Source organism: Meriones unguiculatus, chromosome 21 (genome assembly GCF_030254825.1).
Source record: "Meriones unguiculatus strain TT.TT164.6M chromosome 21, Bangor_MerUng_6.1, whole genome shotgun sequence".
Taxonomy (NCBI): Eukaryota; Metazoa; Chordata; class Mammalia; order Rodentia; family Muridae; genus Meriones; species Meriones unguiculatus.
The window spans coordinates 6806832-6819338 of NC_083368.1; the positions used below are offsets into that span (position 1 = coordinate 6806832).

Genomic DNA, 12507 nt, shown 5'->3' on the forward strand with positions numbered 1-12507 from the left:
CTGGATAAACTCATTCAGTTTTCATCAGGGAAGGATTTATTCAGATGTAAACCATAACAAGTACTGTGATTCACATCTTCATTACAAGTAGAAGCCACTTGCCACCTCAAAATTGCCAAATGTTGTTTGTTATTATTTTGGTACTTATCTATAACTTAGTAGGATAATATCCTTTGTATTTTCTTCGTGTGCTCATGTGGAGTAAATAATCTCTGTGTCTGAAGGCTTAACACTTGGCTTTGTGAGTAACGTGTTCATTTGCCTTGGATACAAACCCACTGCCTGCCACCTCAGGAGAACTGATCCTCTCCCTCCCTTCTGTTGGAAAAATGGGCCCTTTAACTTCTTTTATCCCTTTCTCAGCTTTCGTGTTTGTTGTATGTTCACTCCCGGCTTGCATCTGATCTTCAAATCATGCTGAAATTCCTCTAGTCTGTGTCTTCAGGCAGCCTGGTGGAAAAATGAACGCGTTTGATTGGGTTTTGCCCCTAACCTTGGCACAGTATCTTATGCTTAGCTTGGTGATCACTAAGTCACACATGTGCTAGTTATGTGAAATTCAGATCATCTGTGGCAGAGTGAAGTGTATGTATGATTCTTTACCTTCTAAGAAATACTGTGCCACCAAAACTTTATAGAGATGCTTATGTTAAAGCATTAGCAATGCATAGCAGATGCTTGTAAGTCACAGGCGTTCAAGGTAATAGCGTAAGAAAAATTACAATTGTATGCTATGTCCATTGAGGCTGCCATAGCGAAATGTCACTGTTGGTGGACTTAACAAGGGAAATGTATCACTTTAAAGCTGGTACGGAAGTGTCTGTGGGCATGGGTTCTCCTGTGGCTTCTCATCTTGCCTGCATACTTGCTATGAACTCACATGCTTGTTTGCTCTGAGCTGAACAACCTTAATATCTTTTGGGTATAGAAATTTCTTCTCATAAAGGCATCATTCAGACTGAATCAGGGCAATACTCAGAACTTCTCTTAATATTAATCATTGTCAGCACAAAAGACTGATTACTTCCTAAATATATCATGTTCTGAAATTACTAGACTTTATATTAAATGACCTCCAAATGACCATGTGTTTAAAGCTAGGTTCCAGCCTGGCATTATTGAGCCTTGTGAACTTTAACAGGTGGGGACTAATGTGAGATCTTAGGTTACTGCATACAAAAGAAGTTAAGTCAGTCTTTGGCTCAACACTTAAAAGCTGCATTTCTTGTATCTCATTATGCCAGTTTCTCAAAGAATCATCATATTAATAGACATTACCACAGAAAATGATACCAGAGAAACAGAATCACCTAGGTCCTCTAGGGCAGTGGAGCGAGCTTTCCAGTGCTTCCCCTGCAGTTCCTTCCCAGACAAAGATCCAAACAGAAAACAGAAGAAAGGTTAAGTAAGATTGTCAACAGAATAAAAATGAAGATGTAAGAACAGAGAACTTGATTGTAGCTTTTATTGACTGGCCATGAAAGCCACGATCTGTCAGGGAGGAGTTAGCCTTGAGCACAGAACTGCAACTTAGCTCTGACTTTGGCCATACAAAAAGGAAACAGTGCTCCCCATTCTATTACTGTGGGGTTTAATTTTGCAATCAGTTCAGGCCCTAATCCCAGAATGTGGGCTTAAAGGAGAGGAAATATCTCACTATGTTCACTGATGTTAGTTTACCTTTGGCTTTGGGTCAGCAATAAGCTCTCCTGTGCTGGCTTATTTTTAACTAAGCAGTGACAAGCAGTTTTCCGTCTGAATGTTCAAAAGTTTTAAGCCACCTCTGAAAAACTGTCTCCCCTTTCCCAATTCCTCAACTCCTTACTTATGTGAACATAGTGGATTTTCAGATGTTTCCAGCTGGGGCAATTTGATTAGAAACACAAGCAGCACAAGCAGCTGTAAATGTACTTCCCACACCTAAGACTAGATTTGGGGGAGTTCAGAGGGGAATCTTCAGTTGTCTCTTATTGTGAGCAGTTGCTTGTTGCCACTGGAAATTAGGGAGTCCTGTACAGAGTACAAATGGCTGTTTTTATCAATAACTTTACCTACTCATTAGAGAGCATCCTAGGGCCAGGTACTCTCAGAATCTTCATCACTCATCCCTGAGGATGGGAAAAATGGATTGAGTGCAAAAGAGAAGAGTCAAAGAGAACCTCACATCGTTTCTTTATTCTGCATCTATCTTGCTCACAGAGAGTTGAAGATAGTTAGAAAAACATATGCAAAGCAGGAGCCTTTTGTTTCTGGGAAACATTTTATACTATCATTAAATTATTACCAAACAAATTCCATAACGTCAATGAACATTTCTGTCTCAAAACAGGAGAGAAAACTGAAATCTGAGTTCAAATTTGTGCTATCTACACAAACTGAGAGTTTTTCAGGGGTAATAAAAATTAACATTGGTTATTTAAAAGCAAGAGAAACTGTATCCTACACAGTGACCACAGTCATCAAACTCCACTGAGATGTACTCATTACATAAATTGTCTTCCAGGAAATCTGCCCTAGAAACTGAATACTCTAAGACAAGTTGAAACAAGGCTCAACAAAGCTGCTCAGGATTTAAACAAACAAACAAACAAACAAACAAACTCCTTTTACTACCGCAACATGAAACCTGCTTAGAGCCCAAGCAAACCAGAGCATCCACAGAGAGTCAGGAGATGCATGTGTTGCACCTGTGAGGCAAAGCGGGCAATCACAATGAAGTACAGCAACATGGCCTATCTACCTGGTTACCTTTGAAGTGGAAGTTCATGGAACCACCTGCACAAATTGAGGCAGCAAATAGACCTATCCTCAGGTTGTCTAGAGAACAGTTCCAAGAAGCTCCAGTCCTTGAGAATGAGACAACCTTGGCTGCTACACCGAGGGTTCTGACCTTGTTCTGCAAGCAACAGGCGCAAACCGGTTGTGTTTTAGCCTCGTTCCAAATAAAACAAGAAAAACAGGTGACATAACAATGTATCTTGTGACTTAAAAAAATCAAATGAATTCAGAACCTTCACGAAATATTTCCTCATTAGGCAGATGTAGATTTTTATAAGTGCATTGATTTCAGAGCAATGGATGCCTGGAAAAATCAGAGCAAATTCCTTTTATAGGAACATACTATCCTCTTTTGAGGAAGATCATATATCTCCTTTCTGGGTCTTTTTTAAAAAATTAATATATTTTGTAAAATTAATTACAATTTATTCATTTTGTATCCCAGCTGTAGCCCCTTCCCTCATCCCCTCCCAATCCCACCTACCTTCCTCTTCTCCTCCCGTGCTCCTCACCAAGTCCACTGATAGGAGAGGTCCTTCTCCCCTTCCCTCTGACCCTAGCCTATCAGGTCTCATCAGGACTGGATGCATGTGGCCTGGTAAGACTTCTTTCCCTTCTGTCCTCAGGAGGTGATCAAAGAGCCAGCCACTGAGTTCACATCAGAAGCAGTCCCTGTTCCCCTTACTAGAGAACCAACCCACTTGGACACTGAACTACCATGGGCTACATCTGTGCAGAGGTTTTAGGTTATCTCCATGCATGGTCCTTGGTTGGAGTATCAGTCTCAGAAAAGACCCCTGTGCCCAGATTTTTTGATTCTGTTGCTCTCCTTGTGGAACTGTCAGGAGCCTTTTTTTATAGGACTATTTATTTTATAACTCAGGAACACAAGGCAAACAGTTAGCAGTCAGAGCAAAATACCAACAGGAAGGGGAAACAAACATAATATACTGCATGAAGTAAATAAAAGCATATCTAATAATGTCTTTAAAACATCAAAGTAACTCTCTACATAGCAGAAAAACATATTCCCCAATGGAGAGGGATGGCATTACATGATATAAAAAAGTCTAGGCACAAACCCTCATATCAAGGCTACATGAGTAACTGATTAGGAGGAAAAGGGTGCTAAGCAAAGGCAAAAGATTTAGAGACAACCCCTTCTCTCTCCAACTGTTAGAAGTCCCACAAGAATAGTAACCTACACTAACATGACATATGCAGAATACCTATGTCAGATCCATACAGAATCCATGGTTGTTGCTTCAGTTTCTGTGAGCCCCTATTAGCCCAGCTTAGTTGATTCTGTGGGCTTTATTCTTGTGATGTCCTTGACTCCTATGGCTCCTACAATCCTTCCTTCTGCTCTGCTCAGGGTTTTCCCATGGCTTAGCATAGTGTTTAGCTGTGAGACTCTGTGTCTGCTCCCTCAGTTGCTGGATGATGCCTCTCTGATGACAATGAGACTAGGAACTAGTGTATGCGTATAGCAAAATATCATTAGAAAAATTTCATTGACTTTTTTTTTGCCAGTCATGTTTGGTTCTGTCCTGAGGCCCTAGATTGTCCTGCTCCTGTTCCTAGCCATCCAGGCAGTGTCATGAACGGGCTCCTCTCCTGGGATGGGCCTCAGATTGGACCAGTCATTGGTTGGTCACTCCCACAAGTTCTATGCCTCCATTAACCCAGCACACCTTGTAGGCAGGACAGATTTTAGGTCAAAGGTTTTATGGAGGTTAATGTCTCAGAGCCACTGCTAGGAACCCTTCATGGTTATAGAAGATTGTCGTTTCAGGCTCTGCATCCCCCATTAGGAGACTTCACTAGGACCACTCATGTAGATTATAGGGAGTTTCCACTGCAGTAGGTTTTTACATTGTCCCCAACACTCCCCGGTTCCAGTTATCTCTACTAGTACTTTCTCATTCCATCTCTCCCAACTCACCCATCCCTCTCCAGTTCACCCACAAATTCTATTCTATTTCCCATTCTCAGGGAGCTCCATCTGTCCCTCCTCCCTCCAGCTTAAGCTCCACTTGTTACTTAGCCTCTCTGGGTATATGGAATATTCCTCACTTAACAGCTAATTCACTAGTAATTCTTATAATGCACTAATAAGTGAATTCATACAATGTTTTTCTTTATGGATATGGGTTACCTCAGTCAGGATGATTTTTTTCTAGTTTCATTCATTTGCCTGCAAATTTCAAATGTCCTTGCTTTTAACAGTTGAGTAATACTCTATTTTGTAAATGTATCAATTTTCTTTGTTCGTTTTTTAGGTTGAGGGACATCTAGGTTGTTTCCAGCTTTTGTCCAATATGAATAAGGCTGCAATGAACATGGCCAAACAATTGTAGAAATGTCCTACACAGAACATAGATAGCACATGCACTAAAATCAACAATCAATAAATAGGACCTCACGAAACTGAAAGGCTGTAAGGCAAAGGACATCTTCAATAGGACCAAATGACATTCTACAGAGTGGAAAAAGATTTTCACTAACCCCATATCTGACAGAAGGCTAATATACAGTGTGTGTGTGTGTGTGTGTGTGTGTGTGTGTGGTCCAGTAACTAGACATCAGCAAACCAAATAATCCAATTAAAAAATGAGGTACAGATCTAAATTGAGAATTCTCAACATATGAATCTCAAATGGCTGAGAAACACTTAAAGTAATGTTCAACATCCTTAGCAAACATGGGAATGAAAATCAAAACTACTTTGAGATTCCATTTTACACATTTCAGAATAGCTAAGATCAATAACACAAGCTCATGCTGTGAGGATGCAAGGAGAACACGCCTCTGTTGATGGCGGGAGTACAAATTTGTAGAGTCTCTATGAAAATCAATATGGTAGTTCCTCAGACAAGTGGGAATCAATCTACCTCCAGACCCAGCTATAACATTCTTGGTTGTATACCCAAATAGTGCCCTATTCCAGCACAAAAACATTTACTCAACCTGTAAGATTTCTATACCAAAGATCCTAACAGATACCTGTTGAGTCGAATCATGTTCCTTTTTAAGACCTTTAAGTTTTGAGTTTAAAGCAATCCATGGACTTCTGTTCCATGTGTTCATGCATCTAGTTAATGCATTGTGATAATTAATTATAATAGAGAACTTAATAAGTGTGTTTAACCTCACTCACCTGTATTTTTTCCACTTCAGAAGATGGTAGGAATTCTAGACATCTTAAGAGAATTTGAATTGCAAAAATATAAAATAATGAGAAAATAATTATAAGATTACTTATAAGAAAACTTTTAGAGTGGTTGAGGGTTTTTTTGTTTGTTTGTTTGTTTGTTTTCTACCTTTCTACGTTTTGTGATTTCAGAGCTGGTGATCCAAGTGAATTTTAAAGTGTATTTGCTATTTCAGGCTAGTGCTAACTTAACTGGTTAAATTGACTGCTTTCTTTTGTCAGCATTAAATTATGTACAATCATACTCATCTGTAATTCCTCTTGCAATAAATAGTTTCTATTTAGATTTGGTGAGGATTAATGGGTTATTCAAAATTATATAAGGCATCCAACTTAGAACATGAAATTTGCAATGCCATTGCTAAATGGCATTTTGACCGATCAGTGACGATTAAAAAGTCACTCTTTAGCTGATATATGAATATGAAAACCAAGAAACTGAACACTAGTATACTGAAATTTTCACCATGCTTCAATGAAAATATGTGGTAGAGCACTTTTGTAATTTCTTCCTATATGTTCAGAAACTAAAGAGAAGGCTGAACTTGAAAAATAAAATGGAGATTATAAATATTAGGGGAGGTCATAAATTTACAGGAATTAGCTGGCAAGCATGCTTAACTCTCCTTTCCATCCCTTAGTACCTCCAACAAGGAGCTAACACCCCAAATTCAAGAGGTAGTCTGTAATAACAAAACACCAAGCCAACTGGGCTTGCTTCCCAGAAAATCACTGAAGCAAGAAACAAGCATGGCAGGAGAAATGTAAAGAGAGAGAGAGAGAGAGAGAGAAGATGAAACAAAACATAGAAAGAAAATTAGATAAGTAGAAAGACTGCCTTTTATATGCAGTGAAAGAAAAGCAGGTTTTTAGACTATGACATGAAAAGTCAAAGCCACCTTGTTTCAGAGAACTGTAAAGAACTTTATAGCTCTGCTCTTCAACCTTAAAGCCATCGTAGACATGGTTTTAAAAAGTTATGGTCTGACATTGGTGGGATAGTTTTATCACCAAGTTATTGTCAAAGCAAATTTTCTTTTGGTTTCCATGTGTCTTTAACTGACTAATGGCTATTTGGAGCAAATGGGAGGAAGCCCAATTCTTATATATCATTACCAATTGATGACATATCACAGTTTTTGACCCTGTGTAGGTCCTTGCTTTTTGACAGATTTTTATTTCTTTCTGGCGGTCTCATGCTTCTGGCAGTTGTGATATTCTATTTTGTGCTAAGTTTCTTAAGCCTCTGTATCAAGCCAGACCTCTCTCCTGACCTGTGTATTTGCATATTACTGGACATTTTTACTTAAATATTCTGAATGTTTTGAAATGCATGCAAAGACACTGGATTCCTAATCTTTATTTGTCTATCTTTCCTCTCCGAAGGGTCCATCTTTCTCAGTTTTCCACTTGATTCTATGATATTAAATCTCAATTAGAAGGGACATAAGCAAGATTCTTCCTTTTCTCTCGGGGGCAGGTCAAATCCTGATAGACCCTCGACTTCAGACATTTCAGTGTCTTCTCACTTGTTTGTCCAGCACATAGGCAGTAACATAGTATTTCATCATTCAGCAGCTCAGACTCCTTGCTGGATACTTTCAGTCTCTGATCTCTGCCTTCTCTGAGTAGCAAGTTTTCCTAATATAATAATGAGACTCAATTTCCATTAGACCAAGTAAAGTTAACACCTATGAGCATATTAACCAAAGCTATAACAAATAGACTTCAGTGATCAATATCAAAGGTCTACTGTTCTCTACATTTACCAAATAAAACAGAGCCAGGGGGTTTCTTCTTTATTTAAGACTCAGGAAAAGGTCATTTCTTTCAGTGGGTGAAATTATCCTTATAAAACATATTAACATTTTTTTTCTAAAACTCATACAAAAAATTACTACATTGTAAAAATAGTTAATGATTGAAACATGTCTGTATTTCAAACCCAAAGATGCTTTAGAGTATATAAAAAGCGTCTAAAGTATCTGACAGGTGTCCTTTTGATCCCGAGGGCTTATTTTAGGAGGCTAGAACACCAAAGACATTTCATAGCTTTGTTAAAGCCCATGTATGCCATTGCTTGGCAGGCTGAATTTCAAGGATGGCCTTCCTGAGGTTTGCAGGAGTAACCACTAGATGTCACCAGCATATTTCTGATCCTAATTTCTAGGCACAAAGACTAGCCTTTACAAAGGACCTACTGTGTGACAGCCCATTAATTCTGCAAGCATTAAAGCAGCCTGACCTAAGTTCTTGGGATGATGAATGTGTGTGTGTGTAGTTCACACCATACAGAAACAGGAGCAGGACGTCACTGCACACAGTCAGTGCCACTGACAGTGGCAGGCATGGCGGCCTTTGCAAATATCTCAAATATTTATCAACAAAATAAGCTATTGCCAGGCTAAGCATTGTAATATCCTTTAAGTTAAAAGTCTGTGGCTTTCTTTCTGTAGGCTTTCGCTGAATTTAAAAGTAATTACCTATTTAATTACACATATGAAACCTGTATGGAACGGGAACGTAAGAATTTTTATTATAGACTCAGATTTCTTCAAAAGGCGTCGCTTTCCAGACCCTACTTATGGTAGCTTATCAGTCAGGGTTGGACATAGTAATAAAATATAGTCACGAAGTGTCTCATCAGCCAATGATGCCGCCTTGACCCAAATTTAGGTTCACTCTTACACTGGGCTCCCCGCTCTCACTCACAATGATCTCTTCCTAGAGTCGTCCTGGGAATTCTGTGTGTGTCCCGGCCCACCCTTAATGTCATCATGCTGTCTAGAACCTGGTTCTGCCCCTGGAGAGTACCAAACAAGGCAGGATCCTTGTAGATATTTCTTCCAGTCACACAAGTTAAGAAAAAACGATGGGATGACACTCCATTCTCAATGCAGCCTTGAGACAATCATCACACAGATGACAAAAGGAAGATGAGAGAGCAGTGGTCCCTTAAAATTTACTGTATATATGTAGCCAATTTCAGTGTCATATTTGACTCCTTAAACCTCTCATAGTCAGTGATTGTTTCATTCTCTCACTGACAGTTTATTTAGTGTAGCCACGAAAACACTGTATCTTCCTTTTTGAGCATTTTTCTGTGTGATATTTGTAAGTCAAATTATTTTAATTCAAAAGCTAACTTAAAAATAACACATTTACTTCATTAAAATATGGAAAGAATTTTAACTTCGTAACAAAATTTGGAAATAGTGACCCATTATTAAAATTGAAGAGGAGATTGATCTATAATTTGTAAAAATTTTATTTATTAACAAATGTCTGTCAAGGATGTGACTTAAAATCCTCAACTTCGTCAGTACTGGCATTGAATTATGGGAGATTTAAATTAACAGAGGTCATTAGAAAAATTTTTAAATTAAATTTTTTGTTTTAATATTAATTACAGTTTGTTAACTTTGTATCCTTGCTGTATTCCCCTCCCTCATTCCCTCCCAATCTCACCCTCCCTCCCTCATCTCCTCCTTTGCCCCTTTCCAAGTCCATTGATAGGGGAGGACCTCCTCCCCTTTCATCTAATACTGGTTTATCAGGTATCTTCAGGACTGGCTGCAAAGTCCTCCTCTGGGGCCTAGTGGGGCTGCTCCTCCCTCAGGGGAGGGGGAAAAGGTCAAAGAGCCAGCCACTGAGTTCATGTCAGAGACAGTCCCTGTTCCCCTTACTAGGGTACCCACTTGGATACTGAGCTAACATGGGCTACATCCAAGCAGAGGTTCTAGGTTATATCCATACATGGTCCTTGGTTGGGGAAACAGTCTCATAAAAGAACCCTGTGCCCAGGTATATTTGGTCTTTGTGGAGCTTCTGTCCTCTCCAGATCATATTAACTCCACCTTCTTTCCTATGATTCCCTGCACTCTGCCCAAGGTTTGGTTATGAGTCTTAACATCTGCTTTCATACACTGCTAGGTAGATTCTCTCAGAGGCCCTTTATGGTAGGTTCCTGTCCTGTTACTTGTTTGCTCCTACATCCAATGTCCATCCCTTTTGTCTTTCTAAGTGAGGATTGATCATCTTACCCCAGGTCCTCTTTCTTGTTTATCTTCTTTAGGTGTACAGATTTTAGTATGTTTATCCTATCTTATAGGTCTATATAAATGAGTATATACCATGTGTGTCTTTCTGCTTTTGGGATTCCTCACTCAGGATGATTGTTTCTAGGTCCCACCATTTGCCTGAAAATTTCATGATTTCCTTGTTTTTAATTGCTGAGTAGTATTCCATTGTGTAAATGTACCACAATTTCTGTATCTATTCCTCAACTGAGGGACATCTGTGTTGTTTCCAGGTTCTGGCTATTATGAATAAAGCTGCTACAAACATGGTTGAGCAAATGTCCTTGTTGAGTACTTGAGCATCTATTCGATAGATGCCTAGGAGTGGTATAGCTGGATCTTGAGAAATCACTATTCCTAATTGTCTGAGAAAGTACCAGATTGATTTCCAAAGTGGTTGTACAAGTTTGCATTCCAACCAGCAATGGAGGAGGGTTTCCCTTTCTCCACAACCTCTCCAGCATGTGTTGTCACTTGAGTTTTTGCTCTTGGCCATTCTGATGGATGTCAGGTGAAATCTCAGGGTCGTTTTGATTTGCATCTCTGTGATGGCTAATGACGTTGAGCATTTCTTTAAATGTTTTTCTACCATTCTACATTCCTCTACAGAGAAATCTCTCTTTAGCTCTTTACCCCATTTTTAAATCGGATTGCTTGATTGTTGTTTTTTAACTTCTTTAGTTCTTTATATATTCTGGATATCAGCCTTCTGTCAGATATAGGGTTGTTGAAGATCTTTTCCCAGCCTGAGGGCTGTCGTTTTGTTCTGATGACTATGTCCTTTGCTTTACAGAAGCTTTTCAGTTTCATGAGGTCCCATTTATTGATTGTTGCTCTTAGAGCTTGTGCTGTTGGTGTTCTGTTCAGGAAGTTATCTCCTATGCCAATGAGTTCTAGGCTCTTCCCCACTTTTTCTTCTAAACAATTTAGTGTATCTGGTTTTATGTTGAGATCTTTGATACACTTGGACTTTAGTTTTGTGCAGGGTGATAAATATGGATCTATTTTCATTTTTCTACATGTAGACATCCAGTTGGACCAGCACCATTTGTTGAAGATGCTGTCTCTTTTCCATTGTATGGTTTTGGCTTCTTTGTCAAAAATTAAGTATCCATAGGTGTGTGGGTTTATTTTTGGGTCTTTTATTCGGTTCCATTGATCCTCTTTTCTGTTTCTATTCCAATACCATGAGGTTTTTATTACTATTGCTCTGTAGTACAGATTGAGATCGGGGATGGAGATGCCTCTAGATGATCTGTTGTTGTACAGGATTGGTTTGGAGATTCTGGGTTTTTTGTTTTTCCATATGAAGTTGAGAATTGTTCTTTCAAGGTCTATAAAGAATTGTGTTGGTATTTTGATGGGACTTGCATTGTATCTGCAGATTGCTGTTGGCAGAATAGCTATTTTCACTATGTTAATCCTAACGATACGATACATGAGCACAGGAGATTTTTCCATCTTCTGATATCTTCCTCAATTTCTTTATTCAGATACTTGAAGTTTTTCTCATACAGGTCTTTCACTTGCTTGGTTAGAGTCACTCCAAGGTACTTTATGTTATTAGTGCCTATTGTGAAGGGTGTTGTTTTCCTAATTTCTTTCTTGGCCCTTTTGCCTTTTGTCTTTGGTATACAGGAGGCCTTCTGATTTTTTTTTTTTTTTGGAGTTAATTTTTTATCCAGCCACTTTGCTGAAGGTGTTTATCAGCTGAAGGAGTTCTCTGGTTGAATTTTTGGGGTCACTCATGTATACAATCATATCATCTGTGAATAGTGAAACTTTGACCTCTTTCTTTCCAATTTGTATTCATTGATCTCCTTTAGTTGTCTTGTTGTTCTAACTAGGACTTCAAGTACTAAATTGAAGAGATATGGAGAGAGTGGGCAGCCTTGTCTTGTCCCTGATTTCAGTGGGATTGGTTTAAGTTTCTCTCCATTGAGTTTGATGTTGGCTATAGGCTTGCTGTATATTGCCTTTATTATGATTAGGCACATGTCTTGTATCCCTGATCTCTCCAAGACTTTAAACATGAATGGGTGTTGGATTTTGTCAAATGCTTTTTCAGCATCTAAGTAGATGATCACGTGGTTTTTCTCCTTCAGTTTGTTTATATGGTGGATTACATTGATGGATTTCCATATTTTGAACCACCCTTGCATGCCTGGGATGAAGCCTACTTGGTTATGGTGGATGATATCTTTGATGTGTTCTTGGATTCAGTTTGCTAGTATTTTTTGAGTATTTTTGCATCAATGTTTAGAAATTTTTTAGCAATTAAATATACCAAATTTATGTTTCTTTCTGATTAAAAGAAATCATCAAATTTATGTTATTTTCTTGTACTGATAAAGAATATGCTGTCTCTCAAATATATATATATGTATATATAGTGTGTGTATGCTGTGGTGTGTGTGTTTGTGTGTATATGTGGCC

The 12507-nt window shown here is 38.7% G+C and overlaps 1 protein-coding gene across 5 annotated transcripts in view; it reads left to right on the forward strand.

Annotated features, from left to right (window-relative positions):
• The window catches only part of Ccser1 (coiled-coil serine rich protein 1), a 1241689-nt gene that overhangs the window by 807984 nt on the left and 421198 nt on the right, over window positions 1-12507 (forward strand). Inside the window, exon 11 of one of the 5 annotated variants that reach the window (XM_060373770.1) lies at window positions 2504-2972. The exons of the other annotated variants lie outside the window; for them this stretch is intronic. Within the exon in view, the coding sequence (XP_060229753.1) occupies window positions 2504-2524 (21 nt within the window). The 3' untranslated portion in view covers window positions 2525-2972. Of the gene's footprint in view, window positions 1-2503; window positions 2973-12507 lie in introns of those variants that run through there. 5 annotated transcript variants of the gene reach the window in all.